The 21,319-nt window shown below is 39.3% G+C and overlaps 1 protein-coding gene across 8 annotated transcripts in view; it reads left to right on the top strand.

Annotated features, from left to right (window-relative positions):
* Positions 1-18,601, top strand: part of CPEB2 (cytoplasmic polyadenylation element binding protein 2) — a 57,281-nt gene extending 38,680 nt beyond the window's left edge. For all 8 annotated transcript variants that reach the window (XM_084799889.1, XM_084799887.1, XM_084799893.1 and 5 more), the window contains 6 exons: positions 3,487-3,657; positions 4,727-4,816; positions 9,954-10,072; positions 10,211-10,325; positions 12,888-13,069; positions 14,619-18,601. In XM_084799889.1, coding sequence (XP_084656015.1) covers positions 3,487-3,657; positions 4,727-4,816; positions 9,954-10,072; positions 10,211-10,325; positions 12,888-13,069; positions 14,619-14,846 — 905 coding nt within the window. In that variant the 3' untranslated portion in view covers positions 14,847-18,601. The remainder of the gene's footprint in view (positions 1-3,486; positions 3,658-4,726; positions 4,817-9,953; positions 10,073-10,210; positions 10,326-12,887; positions 13,070-14,618) is intronic.
* The last annotated feature ends 2,718 nt before the right edge of the window (positions 18,602-21,319 follow it).

The raw sequence follows: 21,319 nt of genomic DNA, 5'->3' as shown, positions 1-21,319 counted from the left end.
CTAAATTCAATCCATCATTTGGATTAGTCCTTTGAATCTTCCTAATTCTAGACAGTTGTTACTCTACTCATCTTACTCTTTGTAAAATGTAGAATTATTTAAATTAATATAAGTTGGGCAATTATTTAATTCACAATTAATGTAAAATTTAATGGATATTTATGGTATTCCTTTTATCAAGGGATAAAAGGAAGAAAGGGAAGAAAGGATGAGAAGAGAAAGGAAGGACAGGCTAAGGACCCGGATCTGAAAATCCAGGTTCTAAGAAATTACAAAACAAGAACCATTCCTGGCTCAAGTTGTTTCAGACACAGGCTAATTTTGTAATTATTATCTATAATTTTATGTTGAAGAATTTTTTCTATTAATCACAAAGAAAATATAGACGTTTCTCATTGGCCCGTATTTCTGATAACAAAGGCAATTTATAAATGTAAATTAATAGTTACTCAGCATGGGTCTCTTTCAGAACAATTGATATTCAATTTCAATTGAAATTATCTATTGAGTAATTCCTGTTTCTTGTAGCATCTTCCTTCCTGTTGCTACAACCTATAATTTTGCATACTTACATCCAATATATGTGTCTAGCTAGTGTCAGCAATGAACACCATTTTCATCTCAAGAGGACAAAGACATAGTTTATTTGGAAACCAAACACAAATGGCCACAGCCTAGGAACCATGGTTCAGATTGCCTCGACTGATGTGTTCCACTGTGGAGGGAAGACTGTGGCTTTCCTAGTCACAGAACTAAGAAAAGTCAAGTCAACTGGTGGCAATAATCAGGCACTGGTACCTTGTAGGGTGCAGGATCGGGTTTGTTTTCTCGGCAGATAAAAGAATTAAAGTCAAGAAAATTTTGAAAGTCAATCAAAATAATTTTGCTCAAAGAAGACAATTGTATTAGAGTTTAAAAGAGAACCCTCAGGGCAGCCAAACTGTAATCTTAGTAGCTGCCCAGAGGAAGAGAAGAAAATAGCCAGGACCTTTAGTTAAGGCAACATGAGGTCAGGTACACAGAGGGTAAGCACTTAGTTGGGACAGAAGAGGCTTTAGAGGAAGAGGAGGGAAGCCTAAAGTGCCAGGAAAGGCGCACGTTTAGTCTAGCAAACATTGGAAATGGAAGGAAAATGAAGTAGTTAGACTTTTCTGAGTCTGGTGCATAGATACAGCCAAACGTAATGACATCCCCTAGGGGGTAGGGGTTCTGGGAAGGAATAGTATATTATCTCATTAGAGGGGTAGTTATTCTAGCAACTTCTTCAGCATGACCTAAAGTAAACCAACCTTCTGAGAGGTGGACTTTGACGGGGTGATATACTGGCACAACTAGATTAGCTCATTTATGTTATGAATAGCTTGAAGAGTTAGGTCTCCATCCAGGCCAGAGATTCCATCTTCTTTAACAGAAAAAAAAAAATGGGTTTGTCTTAATGGGCTGGTACTGTTGATAAGTTGGTCGGCATGTTACAGCAGAGTGAGAGATGTCTGCTGTACGTCTCAGATGACGTCTCATGGTCAGTGTTGACGCAGAGGTTCACGGAAGCTATTCCAGCTCTCCAGCCGTACTCAGTCAGCTTTGTAGAATCTTTAGCATGGTGGTGTGCCTTTTTTCTTGGTGACTCCATTTTAGACTGGCCTGCTGACTGTCACAGGTATGTAGGTCACCCCTTTGCCCAGCCAGTTCTCCACAGGACGGCATTTTTCTAATTTTCTTTATATCACATCATCATGGGTCACATATTTCAAGATGGTTAATGATATTTTATTTAAGTATTTCTTTCTAGATTACAGTACATATTATGTAGAGTGTATGATTGTCTCTTTGTCCTAAAAATGTGTCCTTCATTTAATTTTCAAAGAACAGTTTGTCTGCATTGTTTTCCTTGCCCCTTTTCTAATACATTGCTGAAGACTAGGCTTCCTTTGATTTCTGTATTTTACTAAACGTGTACAGTACAGCATATCACTGCATGTGACAACCACCCTTCTTGAAAACTGTCAGAATCAAATGTCCAGACATCCTCAAACACAGTTTTCATTTCTTAAAATTATCATCTCATTTCCCCTAATTGTTCTTTTTTTCCCTTCCTGACTTTTCTTTGATGCATCTGCCATGGTACTGTTTTTGGTGCCTCCCACATTTGCTAAGGAGCTGTCCTCTCCCTTGATCTCGGGAATTTTCATCACTGATACTACAAATCATTTTCTTGGAAATCTGTTTTCTTTCAAAGATCACTTTCTTTTCTCCACTCTGTCTCCACTGTGTATTTGTTTCTAAGCACCCAATCAGCACTTTAAGCTTTATGTGTGGTTTAACGCATGTCATTTCCTTGTACCTGTGTCTGATGTTTACTTCTGAAGTGAATGTGTGACTTTCTTTGGCTCTTTCCTTTCCATTGTTGTTTCTCTTTCATTTCTCACCCTCATTTTTCTGCCTTCCTTGAAGTTTAGAGCCTCCCCTAACCAGCTGCTCTTTTTGCCTTCCTCAGTGATAGAAAGTTAAATTCCTTCTGGGAAGATAAGGCTACTACTATATTTTGCTGAGTCATGTTATTCTGAGTGAGCATACAGGATATGTAATACCAGCATTACTTTATAAGACTGAATAAGACATGCGCTGTGAAGTGGGCTCAGCTAGGAACTAGAATCCTCAGACACTGGTCTGTACCTTCCACATGTGCATTAGTCCCCTTTACAGAGCCACATAAGCTTGTCACATGTGAGAATTTATTGCAAGACCTTATGGACAAGTACAGCTTGCTGCTTACTGTAGCAAGTGTTTTCTTGGAGTTTTTTTGGTTTTTTGTTTTTTTTTTCCCTTCTTTCACAATGTCCTCTTACCTATTTGATTTAGCCTATTTCCTTTCTACCACCAGTTTCTTTCTTTTCTTTTCTTTTTTTACTTTTCTTTTTTAAATTTTATTTTATTTTATTAATGTATTCAGATTACAACTCAATTGTTATCCCATCACTTGTATCCTCCCGTTCTTCCCTCCCTCCCGCTTTCACTCTATTCCCCTCCCCTAGGTCTATGACTGAGGGGGGACCTCCTCCCCCACTATATCTACCACCAGTTTCTAAGAAACTCTGTAGCACGTTCAGACCTAAGTGTTTCCTGTACATTAGGTTTTTGCTGCAACCCACAAAAACTTAAATTGAAATAGTATATGTATTGTTTCCTTTGTGCTGTAGTTGTTGTCATGTTTCTTTGGGTTTGGTTTTTTTGTTTGTTTGTTTGTTTTTCTTTTCTTTTCTTTTTCCTCATCTATGCGAGGCAAGCATCTGTTCCTGAACCACCTCCTCGGCTCAGTGGCTGTTTATTTCTAAGTCATACTTTAAATCACTTCTCTCTTGAGCCTTGGCACTCTACTGTGTGTGTTTCCCTTCATTTTTATGCCACTGTCAGCTTACCCTTTAAATTCAACAACTTATCATTGTTTTAATATGTGAGATTCAGTTTCTATTTGTTCTTATATTTTAGGTCGATCCTCCCTCTTTCCAATAGATGATAGCTTGTTGGACGATGGTCACAGTGATCAAGTTGGTGTTTTAAATTCACCTACATGTTATTCAGCTCATCAGAATGGAGAACGAATAGAACGTTTCTCTCGAAAAGTTTTTGTTGGTGGACTTCCTCCAGATATCGATGAAGGTAAGTTTGTCCTACCTTAGGGAAAAAAAAATACCATAGTGAAAAGTCGTTTTGAGCTGTTGAAATATGAAGGTAATTGAGCAAGTACTTTAAAGATTAGTGTTTTTTATTGTATGCACATCGTCACTGTGAGCATTTTTATAAAGATCTCCATGTTCTAGCTCATATCCTAATGGTTAATGCAGAATACGTTTGTGTGACTGTAACATATACACATGGCATGCCCATGCATACATACATGGGACAGTCAATGGAACCAGCCATGAATCTCTATCAGAAACACAGTACAAAACCCAATAAGGAAGGAGAAACAGCACAAAATAGGAAATTAGTATTATGCAAATGATAGTAAATGTGTAAAACCTGTACAGCAATAAAGTAACTTAAGGTAAAGGTTAAAAAATATTTAAACTATTTTTGTAATGTTATAGGAAATCTGCCCATGTGTTAATAGCCTAAAAGAGAAGCTACTGTTACATTTGGAGAAAATTTTCACTTATGGTTTATACATCTGCAAATGTATTCTGCATATTCATATTATGCATATTCATCAGTTTAACATATATTAGAGTATATAGTTGAAATTGGCCGTATAATACTTGAATGTCAACGAAACTCTCTGGCTTGTGTTTGCCTTGGCATGTTGTACTGACAGTATAGCTAGTCTCGTTTTAGTACACTTTATCCCAACTAAAACATGGCTTTACTTGTGGACACCAATAGCAGTTTTAGGTAACTTGAAAATAATGACATGTTTCAGCCCAATGCTAGTTATGAATGGGTATGCTACAAAGCCCTTAATATTTAGGTGACCAGTGAAATATTAGGATTCACATTGAATACATTAGTCTAACTAGTATGCTGCTTATAATGAATTTATTTTGACTAAAATAATTAGATTTTTATAGAGTTTTAATAAGAGTATTTGACCTATTGCCTGTTGACGTTACAGTTATTCTTAGCTATTTGATACTTTATACATTAAGTCTTCCAAGTACTTAGAAATACGGGGTTTCTTGGAATAACTCACTGGAACTAGTCTGTGATGCACATTCTGTATTCTCCTAAGATGAGATCACTGCAAGCTTCCGAAGATTTGGACCTTTGGTAGTAGATTGGCCCCATAAAGCAGAAAGCAAATCCTATTTTCCACCAAAAGGTAAGACGTTTATTAATAATATGTGCTAGGTTAAGTGAGAACAAAAGAAATAATATCAGTTACTTATTTGGGGCTTTCATTTAGAGTTGAGTGTAAGTACCTTTATATAAATGTTAGTGACTTACGGCCTGCAGACATGGCTTATCCAGTAAAGGCTCCTCCCACAAAAGCCTGAGTTCTACCGTAGATCCCACACAAAGAAAGGAGGATAGAATCGACTCGTGAAAGTTGTTCTCTGATGTCCACATATACACAAATAATAAATCAAATCAACTTTTTTAAAAAATGAATACTTTGTAGAAATTGTTAACATGAATTGAGTGGAACAGAGTGATTTTTAAGAACTATTCCAGTTTTACTTGAAGCTATTTATGAGTCATAAGGTTTGACACACTTTTCTCATAATCTTTTAATAAGTTAAGAAGTTCAAATCAATATGTGTTTGAATATTTCTCTACCTAAATAATGCCTAAAGCATTATTTCATAGGTAATGAGGATTCAATCTTACAAAAAAGAATTTTTCCATGCTATGACATCAGGATGCACATGAAGTGATTCATTTATATTTTAGAAAAATAAAACCATTTAAGTAATTTCAGTATTGCAAGGTCCCACAAGAATTCAGGGGATAGTGTGACACAGCATTTAGGAGGTAACTGTATTTCTAACTCACTGCCAAGTACTGTTTTTGAACTTCTCCTTTTATAAAAAAGTAAACTGCCAGAGGAAGAAGTGACAAAATTCCTCAGGCTAGGATGGTGGGTGAGGACTTTCTTAATGGACTCCAGTTGTTCAGGAAATAGGCCCCCATCCTAATGAAATTAAAATGTTACACCCTGAAGAAAACAGTCAAGTGAATAGACAGCCTACAGAATGGGAGAGAAATCATCACAACCATACATGTGACAGGGATTAATATCTAGAATATACAGAGAATTCAAAACAGACCAAGAAAAAGCACATAACCCAACCAAAAATGGACTTGGGAACTGAGTAGAATTCTTCAAATAAAATTACAAATGGCCAATAAGTCACTTAAAAAAGCATCAGAGAAATGCAAATTGCAACTACTTTGAGATTCCATTTCACCCTAATAAGAATGACTGTCATCAAGAAAACAAAAGACAGCAAATACCTTTGGGGATGTGGGAAAGAAGAGCCCCTCTTTTCACCTGATTCAGGTGACTGAGCAAAACCAGCACAGCCGTTTCTCAAAATACAAAAGTAGAGTTACTCAGTCAGGTTGTGCCCCTCTCCAGAGTGTACTCAGGGTTTCATACACACCACACAGAGAACACGCAGGTTCCTGTTTACAGCTGCTCTGTTTATAAGAGCTGGGGAATGGAATCAGCCTGACTGTCCCTCAACTGATGAATAGATTATGAAAATGTGATTCAAATGCACAGTAGACTTTTATTCAACCAGAAAGAAAAATGAAATTATAAAAATTTCAGGAAAAAAAGAGCAAAAAAGAGAAATATCATGTGTCTCTCTCATATGTTGACCCTAGTGTCTGAGTTTTAATGTCTGTATATTCAAGTGGACATAAGTGTGTGTAGCAGTCAGAAAACTAGAAAGGGGCCTCTAAGACAGACAGGGGAATGGGAAGAAGAGTGAAGGGAAGAGGGGCAGAGGACAGTAGAGCCCGCATGACATGAGAGTGGAAGCGAGAGTTCTGGGTGAAAGGCAAAGTGGATGGTAGGAGAAAGAGAAATGGGAGGTTTGGAGGGAGAGAGACAACAGCACCCACATATGTGTGCATCGCCACAAGGAAACCTTAGACAGCTAATTTAAAAATACTGGACACCTAGTTGCTGAGATCACTTACTGCTAGGATGCTCCTGTGGCTGACACCAGAGCCCAAGAGTCCTCCTGACATGCTTTGTGCCTGTGAAAGTTATGTGATCAAGGATGCCTCTCTGGGAAAAAATGTTACATTGCCAACAATTAGAAGAAAAAGCAAAGGCAGCTGATGTGATTCCTCATTCAGAATTACACAAATGGCGAATTGTCTAAAGCAAATAAAGGATACATTGAGAAACCTTTAGTTCAGTATCATTAAAGCAATTCTAGGAAAGTAATCCTCATGGCTAAGAATATTAACAAATCTGGGTTAATGCCTTTTCATCAGTGATGTTTTACATAAATTCCTACCCATCCCAAACCTGGTTTGCTCCAGCCACTCTTCTGTGGCTGTGTACTATGCTTGATCAGTTGTTCCCTCTGGTCTGGCCATAGCGACCTCTGAAAGGACAACCAGTGCTGTTCCTTTGACTGCTAGGGTGAGGGCAAGCCTGCATCTGTCCACCTGACCTCAATCTCTCTAGCTGCTTCTTCCAAGCCCCGTGATCCGCTCCAGTACTTCTCCATGTAGTCATGTCTCATCGTGAGCTTCCTGTGCCTCCGCCCGGGAACATTGCCTAATGGGTTTTGTTTTGTTTTGTTTTGTTTTTGTCATGGGGGTGGGGGTGGGGAACGGAGCGGTGGTATTCAAGACAAGTTTTCTCTGTGTAACCCTGGCTGTCCTGGAACTCAGTCTATAGATCAGGCTGGCCTTGAACTCATAGAAATCTACCTGCCTCTTCGAGTGCTAGGATTGAAGGCATAAACCACCACAACCTGGCACCTACTGTTCTGTTTTTGCTTTTAATCTCAGATTGAGTTAATTGCTCACAGAAATCTCCGGGAACCCACATAATGAGGTCAACTTCCCTTCCTTATAGGCCATTCAAGCTCCATGCAATGCTTCTTCTCCATAGTACTCACGTTTGCAACAGGATGTTCAAGAAATACAGTTTCTAAACCTATATTCAACTATGTAAATATATGCATTTTATATTAGTAAGTCCTAGATTTGCATTACCCAATATGTGGTATAAACAACAGTTAACCCTACAAGATGGAGAAATTACCTTAACTTTTTAAGTACATGAGAAAAGCCTCATTGAGTTTGGCATGAAATGCACGGGCTACTGTGTACTTTAGGTAGATAGGGAGGATTTGCACAGAAATCCAGGCAGGAACTAAAACATGTCCTCAGGTTCCTTTCATAGATAGCTTAAGTAAAACATGGGCCAAAGCCATTGCAAGGGTAGCTTTTTGTCTTCACCCTGCATGTTTCTTATTTGGTTGCCAAAGGAGAACAGTGCAACAAGTGTACGTCTATGATTTATATTATGTCAGATATTATAGTAATAGATGACACAAGTTAATCCATGGGGGCCAAGCAACATGTACAGTGTTAGAAAGAATTCGGAATAAGTGTGGGTGGAGACAGGTACAGGTGCTCACCTGTGTAAAAAGAAGATACACTAACCTAAGAAGGCGCTTAAACATATCTAATGAAACAGTAGCTGTCCTCATTGCTACTGTTGCCATCACTGTTACTATAATCTTTCTAGTGTTTGTTTTCTAAAACGGAACCAAAATAACACGGGTAAGTCATAGTTTTGGGTGAGATTATCTTTAATTGTAGCTCTTGCTCCATGACCAGTATCTTCCAAACTCGCTTGTTTCAAGTGTTATCCACTACTTTTGTAGCTGAGCATTTCCCATTGCTTGGGGAATACAGATAAGGTGACATCTAGTTGGCACAACTACCTTGTGATTAGAGCAGAGGTCTGAGCTCTCAGGCCCTGAACCCAGGTCTCCTGCTGCAAGTAGCAGTCACCTTACGTGAACATTAACTCAGTTCACTGAATTCTAAAAAAAAAAAAAAAAAAAAAAAAAAAAAAAAAAAACACTTTGGGGGTGGGTGATGTGTACAAATTTTGAAATCTCACTGATCTTGCATTATCTAAATTATAGATGGGTAATTTTTCCTAATAGTAACAAAGTGTTAAAAACTTAATATATAAAGTTTAAGTTATTTTAAAATTAAATACTATTAAAATATTAAATATCACAAAATTCAAAAATTTCAACTTAAGATGGTATTTTATTATATTGGTCTAGAGTTCAGTTATTGTAGACTATTTATAGTTCCGTAAAATTTAGTTTATAGCAAAATTAACTCACTAAAGAAAACTATTCTTCATATTTTAAGAATATAATTTTCCTACCAATTAAAGATTTGAGTGTAGTTTTAATCTTGATTGTCTCATCTATGGACATTTCTGTTAGTGCATATTTGTTTGCTTCAAGTATCTTTAATGCAGTCAAATAGTTATCAAATGATGCACTTTTGCGCGGTATCAGAACTTTGTGGTCACTGAGTTCTGAGTATACCTTGACCTCAGTCACCATTGTGTCACGAGACCAGAGGATTGGTTTCACAAACTGCACTGTGGTTCTAGACACTCCCTGCTATAGGACCTTGTTGGGGCTCTTGTCAGTGGCTGAAAATGATGACATATAGAAAGCTCAGCACATAGGTATGTGTCCCGCCTACCACGTGCTTGCTTCATATTGCTGTTGACATTTCGTGTTCACAAGGAAAAGTGGGAGGAGGACACAGGGACACACCTCCCAAGTCTGACAGTGACAAGAGCAAGTGTCCTGGTTTAAGCGCAGTCTCTCTAAACAGCTTGAAAAACGTGCCTTCCTCATGTCCATATTGACATTTGGCTGAAAAATTCTAACCCGTCCTTAAAGAAGAACATGTTTTGTTCTAGATTCCATAAGGCAGCTTGCCTGGTGGTGTTTGAAAGGTTCTAGGAAACCAGAATGTCCCTCTCCAGGAACAGTTTCCAAATATGCTTTATCCAGAAATATTCTCTAGAATGAGCATTAAAGGAGACTTTGGCTAAAGACAACACAGTGTCACTAAATGATAGCATCATAATACTTGGGGGTGATCTGAGGTGAACCATTTGCCATGAACCTTATTTTAAACAAGTCACTTAACCTCTGGCACCTCAATTTTTCCTTCTGTAAAATAGGAATGTTTCATAGATTTGGATGAGAGTCAACCTGCAAGTGCTGCTTTCCTGAGCCTTGCCCCCCGCCCCCCGCGCGCGCGCGCGCATGTGTGTGTGTGTGTGTGTGTGTGTGTGTTCCATGGAATATTGTGTTCTCCTTTGGAAGACAGAATGCTTTAAACCTATTTGATGGGCTTTGTGTATCTTTTAACAGTACTTACATGGGGGTAGAGGCGCTTTACTTGACACGCAGCATCATTTTTCATGGTTATTCCAGGCTACGCATTCCTCCTCTTTCAAGAAGAGAGTTCGGTTCAGGCCCTCATTGACGCTTGCATTGAAGAAGACGGGAAGCTCTACTTGTGTGTTTCTAGCCCTACTATCAAGGACAAGCCTGTAAGTAAACGCTCAGGGGCCGTGGCTGTACAGGAAGGTTGTCAAAGCTGCATTGTTAAATTACTGCTTAAAATTCAGACTGCATTTTTAAAAATTAAACAGTGAAAGGAGTAAGACCACATGAAATTTTCTCCATAGGTTCAAATACGTCCTTGGAATTTAAGTGATAGTGATTTCGTCATGGATGGTTCTCAGCCTTTGGATCCCCGAAAAACAATTTTTGTTGGAGGTGTTCCTAGGCCATTAAGGGCTGGTAAGTAGAATCTCCGGGTCAGAAAACTTTGAATTCTCTTTTTTCTGATTTTGCTGTGTAAAGAAGTATGCATTTTTCTGCATTTAAGTTACTAACTAAATATTTTAGATGAGTGAGTTACGCTGTTTGTTTCTCAGTAACCAGGACCCAAAATCTAAAGGCTATCCAATGTCATATAATTATTAGATGTGTGCATTTACTGTATATGCATGCTATATAATGTCATACCATCTGAAAGTCCTAGTGATTTCTGTCTCTGAAAGCACCCTTTGAAATAAGGGTGACATGAGTTAACTATTCACACGTGTAGCTGCTTAAAGAATGTGATGGCTGCTGCAAAGAACAGAGGTTGGGAATAGAAATATATATGTTTGTATTTACATATGTTAGATATATATGTGTATATGGTCATGTTTCGAATATGCTATGGTGTGATACCTTAAAGATATTTGAGCTGATAAAAAAATGACAAGGGTTTGAACCATCGTGAAGAGTGTGTTTCAGACAAAACGAACAGCCTCTTGAGAGGTCTTGAGGGCAGAGCAGAGGATATTCATGGAGGGACTACATAAAGCAGAATGGGGAATAGGAGAGATACAAAAAGATAGTGGGGGAGAAAAAAAAAAACAGTAGAGATTAGATCATGCAAGTCTAACAGACTAATTGATATTTATCCCCAGAACAAGAGGAGTGTTTAAGCAAAAGAGAGATATAATCACATAGATTTTTGAAAGACCAGATAAGCTCATGGTTCATGAGGGAAAACAGACAATGCGTGAATATGGGGCGGCCAGGAGGGGCCTCTTGCTCGAGTTGGCAGTGGCAGTGAAGAACCAGCTGAACAGACACCGGAACACTTAGGCAGAAAACAGAAGGTTGAATCCCGTCTTTAGTCTTTTTTTTTTTATTTATTTTATTTTTTATTTTATTTATTGCATATAAGTGCTTTACAGAAGAAGGCACCAGATCTCATTATAGATGGTTGTGAGCCACCATGTGGTTGCTGGAACTTGAACTCAGGACCTCTTGAAGAGCAGATGGCTCTCTTAACCACTGAGCCATCTCTCCAGCCCCCCTCCCCCCCCCCACCCCTGTCTTTAGTCTTAAGCTGCGGGGTCGTTGCTTACGGCTTGTATGTAGCTGTGGGAAACAGCAAAGGAGGGACAGGAGATTGTGCTCTTAGTTCTGAATGTAAGTTCACGGCCCCATTCAGAAGTCTGAAGTAGAAACTTCAGTTAAGCCATGTGGTGTCTAGTATTGTGGGTTTTTTTTAAAATAATTATTTCTTGTGTTTTGGAAATAAATGGGAGAGGAGAGATTGAAGAGAAGCGGATAAGCTTGCTTCCAAAAACCAAGTGAAAAACGATGCGCGCTTTTCAGCAGGATCACTGATGGAAGTGAGAAGGGTGGCGTCTCGTTATGTCCTAAACAGCAGGTCCATGGAGTTAGATGTGGAGTGGAGATGGAAGTAAAGGATGAAGGCAGGACGTTTGCCTTGGTAGCTTGATGCTCTCTGTTGCCTACACAACTGAGTCAACAAAACCTCACTGGATCATGTTTCATGAAGTAGAGGAAGATGGTGTTTCTGTGTGATCCTTTTTAGCATGCTGTGTGTTGCAATATTACAAGGCGTTTTCTGGTAGACAGATGCTTTTGTGAGTGTGGAATTCAGATACAAATTCAGGAGCTTAAAGTACACAGGTGGTGTTTAAATACAGGACATAGAATGGAGGCACCAAAACTGGGCTGCAGACGAAGGTACAAAAGACTGTAACTTAAGGTGTTCTGACACTTAGAAGTGAGACTCAGAAGTCATCACTGAAGTGAATTCTCAGCAGAACGGAAAAGTGTTTTAAAAGGAATAGATTAGCTATGGTCAGTACTGCCAGCAGGAAGACTTGAGCACTGGACTTATTAGGGGGGAAAGTTGATCTTGACAGGAACAATTCAAGTGAAGCCATAGGGTGATAATCTGATGGTGACAGTTGTACAGACAGACGTGAGGCCTATCTGGCTACACATCTGCCGCCCATTGGTCCCCATGGTGATTGAGCTAGTCTGGCCGCCCTCACCATGCTGTGAGTCCCTTCCAACCCTCATGCTCTGTCAGAGGACAGGATTTCCCTGTAGAAGAGGATCGTCCATAAGGAAGAAAGACCCGTGCGTGTAGGAATGAGTATGAGAGGAAAGCTGGGCTACAGGATGGAGCCGGGGCTGGCAAAGCATTGCCCTTCCATAAGGAAAGTGATTGAGAGGGCGATGCAGGTAAGAATTGGACTAAAAAGAAAAGAAAAGAAAAGTCTGTTTCTACATCAGATGCTAAGACAGTGCATCTAGTTGAGATGAGGATAACTTTACACTAAGCAAGTGGCCTGGGGCCTTATTTTGTTTTGTTTTTTTAAGGTTAAGAATATAACTCAGTGGTAGGATGCTTGCCAGCACGTGCAGAGCTCTGACTCCCAGGCTCTCTCTTAACAGCTGCTTTGTGTTAGTGCTCTCTGCGTTTGCAGTTGTTGATTTACTGTCTTCTCACCTTCAATGTGAACGTCTTTCCTTTTGAAGTGGAACTTGCTATGATCATGGACCGGCTGTACGGCGGTGTGTGTTACGCCGGCATTGATACAGATCCAGAACTAAAATACCCAAAAGGTGCTGGGCGAGTTGCTTTCTCCAATCAGCAGAGCTATATTGCTGCCATCAGTGCTCGATTTGTTCAGCTTCAGCATGGTGATATTGATAAACGCGTAAGTTGCATATTGGGAAGCCATCTGTGTCTTATTACTCATTAGGTGTTTTCTCCATAAGGAGTTAATAATAAGGCTCAAACACTTTCATCTCCCTTTGTCTCCTAGCATTATATCCTCGAAATATAAATTCCTTGATATGTTTTATACCTGAGGTACTATAGATGATTATTATTATAAGTATAGATGTGATTTTAAAGAGACTATGTGCCTAGCTATGGAGGCAGTGTATAGGAGCTTGTGCTCAGGACTAAGTACTCAGGACGACGCCCCGTGTCTGCCACAGGCCACAGTTTCCTGACTCATAACATGCAGGGAGTGATAGTTAGTCTCTGGGTATTTTGAGGACTGAACTTCACATGTCAACATGAGCTTAGAGAAGTTGGTCCACAGGCAGTGATAATTAAGAGCTAATTTTCATTTATAAAATAGCATTCAGACATCGTATAGTATGCAAGTCATTTGAAACTGACTAAATTTGAAAACATTAACATAAATCAGATCATCAGAGTAACAGCTTTAAGAAGTCCTGTGAATGGCAGCTGAAGGCTGTCCTGCTGACTAACTCTGAGCACTGATTACCATCTAAAATAGGAGAACAAGCTATTAATTTGCATACCTGTTCCACACTGAAATCTGTGAGTTGAACATGACTGTTCTAAAATAATGACACCATCCAGTCAGCCAGACATAACAGTCAAGGAGTTCTGTTCATGAAGTCACAAGAAGGCTGGGCAGCTGCAGCCCAAAGTGCCTGACACCCCTTCATGTGAGATTCCCAGGCCTTACACCTTCCACGAGTAATTTAACCCTTCCAATTCCAAAAGAGCCTGTCAATGTCACTCTGCAGGTGTGGAAACTGGTCAAGAGAGCCTGTTATTTAGAGCCAACCCAAATCTGACATCACTCGCTGAATCAGTCCTTCACAGTGGGGCTTAATTTCTTAAGAGTTTATAAAGAAGTCTGGACATGGCCTGAATCATATTAACCACAGTTCTGGCTTGTTTGCAGCAGTTATTTGTTGCAAGCATGGTGCAGCTCTGACCTGCCATGGAGAGGTTGCTACAGTCCTAGGCCGTTGAGTGTCATCGGCATAGGAGACGAATAAAGGAAAGATTTGAGAAGAAATTTGTCTTTCCTAAAGGGCTGATAATCCCTAATGAGTTTTGCTCACAATTTGAAAATACTAATGCTAGCATACAGGGTGGTTCAAAGATGTTACGAAAAGGAGAGTTAGAATGTCTTAAATCTTTAAAGTGTTTTTCCCTTTGGAAAATTGAGTAAAATAGCACTTAGTGACCACTGAAGGAAACACGCTGAAGTAAGTGAATTAGTGTTTAACCCCTTAAGCTCGCAGCCAGTTATGAAACATGAAACGTGATATGCAGTGTAGTCAGCACAGAAGCAAACTGGCTTTCATTTACCCTCGTGTGTGGGGAGCTCTTTCCATAAGACATGGCCTGTTTTCTCTTCTTCTCTGGAACACTCCCAAATTTTTATCTCTGAAGCAGACTCCAATGAGGTTCTTCTTCTTCTTCTCTGTTTCTAGGTGGAGGTAAAGCCATATGTGCTGGATGACCAGATGTGTGATGAGTGCCAGGGCGCACGTTGTGGTGGAAAATTTGCCCCCTTTTTTTGTGCCAATGTCACTTGCCTGCAGTATTACTGTGAGTTTTGTTGGGCAAATATCCACTCCCGTGCAGGACGCGAGTTCCATAAGCCATTGGTGAAGGAAGGTGCTGATCGCCCACGTCAGATCCACTTCCGCTGGAACTAAGTATAGCAAACTGGCCTCCGTCTAACAAGGAAAGAAAGGGTGCATGTGGCTTACTGTGCTGAAGACACTGACATGCAGAAGAAATAAGTGCATTCTTCTGCTTTCCACCCAGCTCTCGATACATGCATCGTTATCAGCAGCCAAAACACTACAAGCCTCTTGTTTTTCACCAAAACCCTACATCTCAGGCTTACTAATTTTTGTGATATTTTCATGTTAAAATAAAATGTTTTTTTGTATTTTCTCCAAGTTATTTTTATATGTAAAGTTAAAATTAGATATGAGAATGTTTTGCGTAGGGGCAACACAGTCTGCTGCTATATAGTGGGTGAAGCGTGCACTTATTTCTTAACATGGGTTTTTAACTTCAAGATCTGCCCCAGTACTTTACCAAAGGTAGCAAAATAATAGTGAAGATGGAATATGTCTGCTACAAATGCTTATTTTTATTGTTGCTGTTTTCAGTGTGTACATAAACTAAAAATTAGGGTTGATTTTGTTGCTCTCCATTTTGACTTGCAAGAAATAATACCTCAAGATAATCTGATTTATTAGCTATTTTTAAACATTTTTAATCACAAGCTGTATTAGCTTTGCTGCTATATAGGTGTTATGTGTAAATGTCACCTATTAATACGGGATTGAAAACGTTAGAGACAAACTGCATTGCGGATGAAATGCAGGCAGCACAATATGGCCAAAACTGCCATAGTTTAGAATGTGAAACAATGCATGTTTACTTACCTGTGTCCACCATATGCATGCACTAGGACATTAACTAACAAGGTGAGGTATTGCAAATGTTCAAAAAGCTCTCTTGAATCTAGGTAGCATGAACAAATTATAAAATTTGTTTCTTTACAAAAAAAGCAAACTTGCATGCATTATTGTGACTTCAAGTTAAAATGTTGTCCTACATGTGTACTATATGCAAATTAGTTTTAGATTAGAGAGTGCAGCCATTTTGTGATCTGGTCAGTAGTGGAATTCGATTTTATGCAGACTGGATGTTATATTTGTAATCCCTGTGCAATTTTGTGATGTGCGGTTCTAATTCATGTGCAGTGATATAGTATAGATAAAAGATTGAATAAAAGAAAAACACAGGAATTTTAAAGAAAGTTGATTTTAGCCCCTTTGATAGTTCATGGTTAAGACATCCTTTAAAACCAAAGATGGCCAGCACACTGCTAACCAGTCACCGAATGTGAGACCCATGAAAAGCCCATACTTTAAAAAAGGGTTTTATAGAAGAACACAGAACTTTAGTGAAGTCAAAATGGAGATGGGAAAATATAACAGATGGCTAGTTGCATAAAATTTACCTTTAAAACAATGGTGAAATCTGGCTTAAATTTGCTTACATGTTTGACCTATGTATATGGGGTCTTCTGTCTAAACTGGGGTCACTGTTGCATGGAGCATTGTTATTCTTAATGGTTAAGAATTGCTTTTTTTAAACTTTGATGAAGGAATTTCAGTAATGACTTTGCTTGCAGTTTTTTTTTTCTTTTTCCTTTATTGAGGGAAAGTTGCGTGGAAACATGCATAGTTCTGACCTAGAACATCGTTCGTGGCGGTTTTCCTCTCTGGAGCATCCTAACCGCAGCTAGCCCCTGTGTTGATGATGTAGGAGTTACTCTGCAGTCTAAGCAAAGCACCCCACAATGATAATTTTTTTTTTAATGCAGAACTAAGATTTTTGACTCTAAAGAGAGAAAACTGCAAGGGTATGGCCTGTGCAGCAAACCCTTGGGACAATCCTTCACAGGAGCAAAGTGCTGATCTCAACATTGGTTGTCGATGGTATGCTTTTTGTACTGTAAAACCACGTGGTTCATGTCTAACTCTGCTGTTTTATTGTGGTTGTGGCTCAAGTTTTTAATGTTTGGAGTTGATGCTGTTTTCAGAGGAGCTCTTTACTAATTTATTTGTCAGTGTCCCTACTTGTTACTCCCCACGACCCTCCAGAGTTTCTGGAGCATTCTTTTCTACCCTCACCCCTGCCAGACCTTGATCCATTTTGACATTTGTTATGCACTATTTTTATATCTCTGTGAGAGATTTTTCCAACAGTCAGCTATTTTATGGCACACTTTTTTTGACTGATGACATCTCCTTTGCTATACCTCAATTTTTGGAATTTAGAAAATAAATCAGTAGTTTTGCAATGTTAATTATTTAGATATTTAATTTCGCAGATTTTTAAACTTTATTTTCATAATTTCTGCTTAATGTTTAAAACTGAAAGAGCCTTTTCATGTATTAAATAATGAACTCTAAAATAAATTATATGATAAAAATAATTGGAGATGCCGAAAATCATTTTCCCTTCTTAAAAGGAAATAAATATTTGACACGAAGGGAAATGCAACAGAGCACCCTTTCCCACCAGGGTGAACATGACAGAGATGCTGGTTTGTGTCACCTTCATTTCTGTTAGAACAAAGTTTATTGGTCTAATATTTTGTTCCTCCCTGCCTCACCCCTACCTCTGATTTGTTTCTTTTTCTGTTTGTTTGGGGATTATTTTTTTTCTTTTATATACTACATTCTTATTTTCTAACTGTTAAACACTGTATTAGAGTTTTTTTAATTTACAGATCATATTTATTTTACTATTTTTGTAGAAAATTATTAATTTTGATTGTATTTTTGTATTTTCAAAGCTTCTTCATTTATGTTCCCTAAATATTCATATTGCTGCCCAAAAGTATGAATGACTGTGGAGGAAAAAGTACTTTAAAAATCCACACTTTTTGTTAAGAAGGAAACATTTAGCATTTATATATTTGTGTATGGAAAACACTTGATATTTTATCCCTGTTGCATCTGGCTGCACAGCCTCTCCTCAAAGATGCCACAAAACTTGAATATAACACATTTTGGAAGGCTGACTAACCTCGATTCTGTGTTGTGATGTGCAATACTGTTTCTAATGTTTGTATAAAGATACAGTGTAAACCTTTTTAATGCAAATTTATTTTTTTCATTGCATATTTTGCAGACTTTATCCACAGTGTCATTTTTTACTGTCAGAAAAGATGCCCCTTTTGTCATTGCAACTATTTTTTAAACCCAGAAATCTTTGTACTGATGTAAATGATTGTAGTTATTTTGGATAGTGTTTTGCTAACAAAAGGAGAGACTTTTTTCATGCATATTTCTATTTTGTTTTTTTGGGTTTTATTTTATTTTAATAGTAGTAAAATACTTGGAATAATTTTTCATATTCTTGTCATTAATATTATTTTGTATTTTTATGTGAAAATATATAATTTTATGACACTAATTGCTAAAGTTTATTTTATGTTGAATTATTTTTGGAGCTGAAATCTTTGTAATATTAAAGCAACTAGTTTCTAATTCCCAGTTTCTGTATAGAATCGCACAAGTGGTTTATGGAGTGTTTGGATTGTAACTATAAATGGTTCTTTGATATGCAAATTAATATTTTCAGTTGATTTTATTTTATATTCCTAATGGGGTGTTAAAGCCGTTTTTTATTTTTTTCTAAATAAAAAGAGAACCCATGCTTTTATGGACACTAGGTAAAACGCCTTCAGCTTAAAATTTTTGTTAAATAATTTAGTTTATTTTATTGTTATCTTCCAGGTGTCTAAATCTCCAGTCTGTCTGTTGTACTGGTAATTTAACTCTGTAATGGAATAGTTTGCTGCCAACTATTTATATTAAGTAATTTTTAAATATTTGTAATATTGTTGACTGACTAATAAACTATTAAGTTATTGGCATAGCTGTGGAATCTTATTTTACAGTTCACACCTTTCACACTGTCTGTCAGGAGCAGTGAGCTTGTCGTTTGCTCTGAGGCATCAGTGTCTTTGGAAGCCCAAGCCACGCCCACGCCACAGTGTAGTGTGTAAGTGGGAGCAGCTCCAGGAACTGCCCCTGCAGAATCCGTCAGTCCTTCAGCCCTAGTGTCAGTGCCCCTTCCTGCACCCAGCCCTCACATGCCTTAGAAACCTCACAGTCCCCCGCAAAATGCACACCTTACCTGACTAGATGCTGTTCTCCAAAAATGAGAAAGGCAAGGCTTGCTAGACAGTGCAGAAGAGGTTAAGAGTGCTTATGCTCTGCCAGGGGATGCCAGTTTGGATCCCAACACATTGCGGGGCGGCCGAGAACTCCTGTAGCCCCAGGGAACTAGCAGACTGGCTGGCGTACATGCGCACGTACGGCAGACATATAAGTCAACCTCTAAAAATAAAGTTGCTGCTGCTGCTAAACAGACCCAGTGATGCTACTTTACACCCACAGCGCTAGCATCCCTTGTCACTTTCTCCTTGCTCCCTGCACGTCCTGTGGGATCTTCTGTGCACTGGGTAGAGGAGGAACCAGGAAGAGATGTATAGAGTGAGCAACCTGAGGCCTGGTTCCCTTATCCCAAAGTTGAAAGTCTTAAAAGTTCATAAAGCCAAGACATGATTCTGGGATAAGTGAAAGGAAGAAATTGTTGCTTTTGTTAGAAAGTATGATCAGTAATTGATCATAATGAAGACTTTGCTTTTGTCTGTGAGCATATAGGCTCCCAGAAAGAATAAAAGAAAACTTTTATATTCTCAAGGCCTATACACCATGCCTCCCACCAAGGCTCAGGGGTTATCGTGGAAGAGGGAGCAGTGAAACGTTAAGAGGGGCGGGAGAGGCGGCGCAGCACTTTAGAGTATTTGCTGTGCTTTCACAGGACCCAGGTTTGGTTTACAGCAGCCACACGAGCCAGCTCACAACTCCCTGCCTGTAACTAGTGTTCAAATAGATGCTACTATGTTCACTTGCCTCTGCAGGCACCTGAACACATGTGGAATACACACACACACACACACACACACACACACACACACACACGGGAAGGGGAAAAAAGGGAGGGAGGAAGGAGAAATACACAAATGAAAATACATGTAAAAAACAAAACAAAACTCTAAGAGCCAGAGTTTGAGAGGACTTAGGTAAAACAGTGTCTTGGACACATAGGACTACTGTGCTCATGAACACAGAAGTTGTTGCAGGCATAAGACCCGCACAAGTCAATCCAGCCAGATTTCTGATATGGGCGGGAGAGGGTCATCCACATAGTGTCCCATCCAGCAGGAGGAGCTGTTGAAGGTTGATGGCTACTGCGGGGGGTGGGGGGGGTGGGGGGGGCATAGGGGGTAGGAGGGCGTCCGACAAACCGTTGCACCAACTAAGGACAATGCATGCAGTAAACCTAGACCCCCTGTTGAGATCTAGCCAATGGACAACCCATTCTCCACACTTGTGGGGAGAGCGAGCACTGCCTCTGACATGAACTCTGGTGCCCCCTCCACTCTGATAACTTCCCCTTGGTGGGGAGGCCCAGGGACACACAGGAAGGGGAAGGTGGCCATCCAGATGAAACCTGATCGGCTGTAGTCACGTGGGAGAGGAGGTTCCCTTCTGTCAGAGGTCTAGGGGAGGGGAACAGGGTGGAAGAGGGAGAGAGGGAGGGTGGGAATGGGAAGATACAAGTGAGGGGATAACATTCGGATGTAATCTGAATGAATTATAATAAAAAAAAACATTTTTAATTAAAAAAAGAAAAGATTGTGTCCCTGCTAGGTTGCTCGTTCCCAAGTGGGTGACTACATCATATACATATGGGCAGAACTGACTGGCCTTGGTGGGGTGTAAAAAAATAAAAGGACATGAAGTTGGAGGTGGGAGTGTAATGGAGGGGGAGATCCAGGGTGAGTTGGGGGGGGGGGAGAAAGGGGGATGGGGAATATAATCGATCATACATTGTATACATGTATAAATAACTCAAAAGTAATCCCATATTTAAAATAAAATTTGGGCTGAAGAACTGACTCGATGGTTAAGAGCACTGGCTGCTCTTCCAGAAGACCGGCATTTATTCCTAGCTCACAAACATTTATGACTCTGGTCTCAAGGGGTCCCTCCTCCTCTGACTTCCAAGGGCAGTAGACACACAACACAGATGCACACAAAATGCCCATACACATAAATTTTCTTTTAAAATGTTTTTAAGAAGTAAAAGTTAACATTTTTCCACTTTCTGAAATATGAGCAAAACCCCTTAAATGAGTTAGTCAACACTATTGACCACTACCTCGTCACCACCATCACCCATAGCCTCCCAAATAAATCCTGGGTTGCACTCAGCTCTATCTTGGCACAGGCTTCTAATTTTTCTATTTGAAATCTTATACAATCCAGAGATTCTCATCTGCACTCTGACCTATTTTAAACTATAGCAAAAAGTTCACCTTGTCTTGGATTCTCTGGTGCTAAAACATCATCTAACTTGCTGGGCTCCTCTTTTAACAGAGAAATAAAGGGGGTTTGTTGAGGTTTTTGTTGTTGTTTTGAGACAGTCCCCCAAACAAGGCTGACCTAGAAATAAACTTCCAAAAGGTTGAAATTGCAAGCATGAGCCACCACACTCCACTCCAAAAGAATAATTTTTGGAT

This window comes from Acomys minous, assembly GCF_964271855.1.
Source record: "Acomys minous genome assembly, chromosome: 10".
In the NCBI taxonomy this organism is placed as follows: domain Eukaryota; kingdom Metazoa; phylum Chordata; class Mammalia; order Rodentia; family Muridae; genus Acomys; species Acomys minous.
The sequence above is the reverse complement of the archived record's forward strand: the minus strand, read 5'-3'. Positions and strand labels throughout refer to the sequence as shown.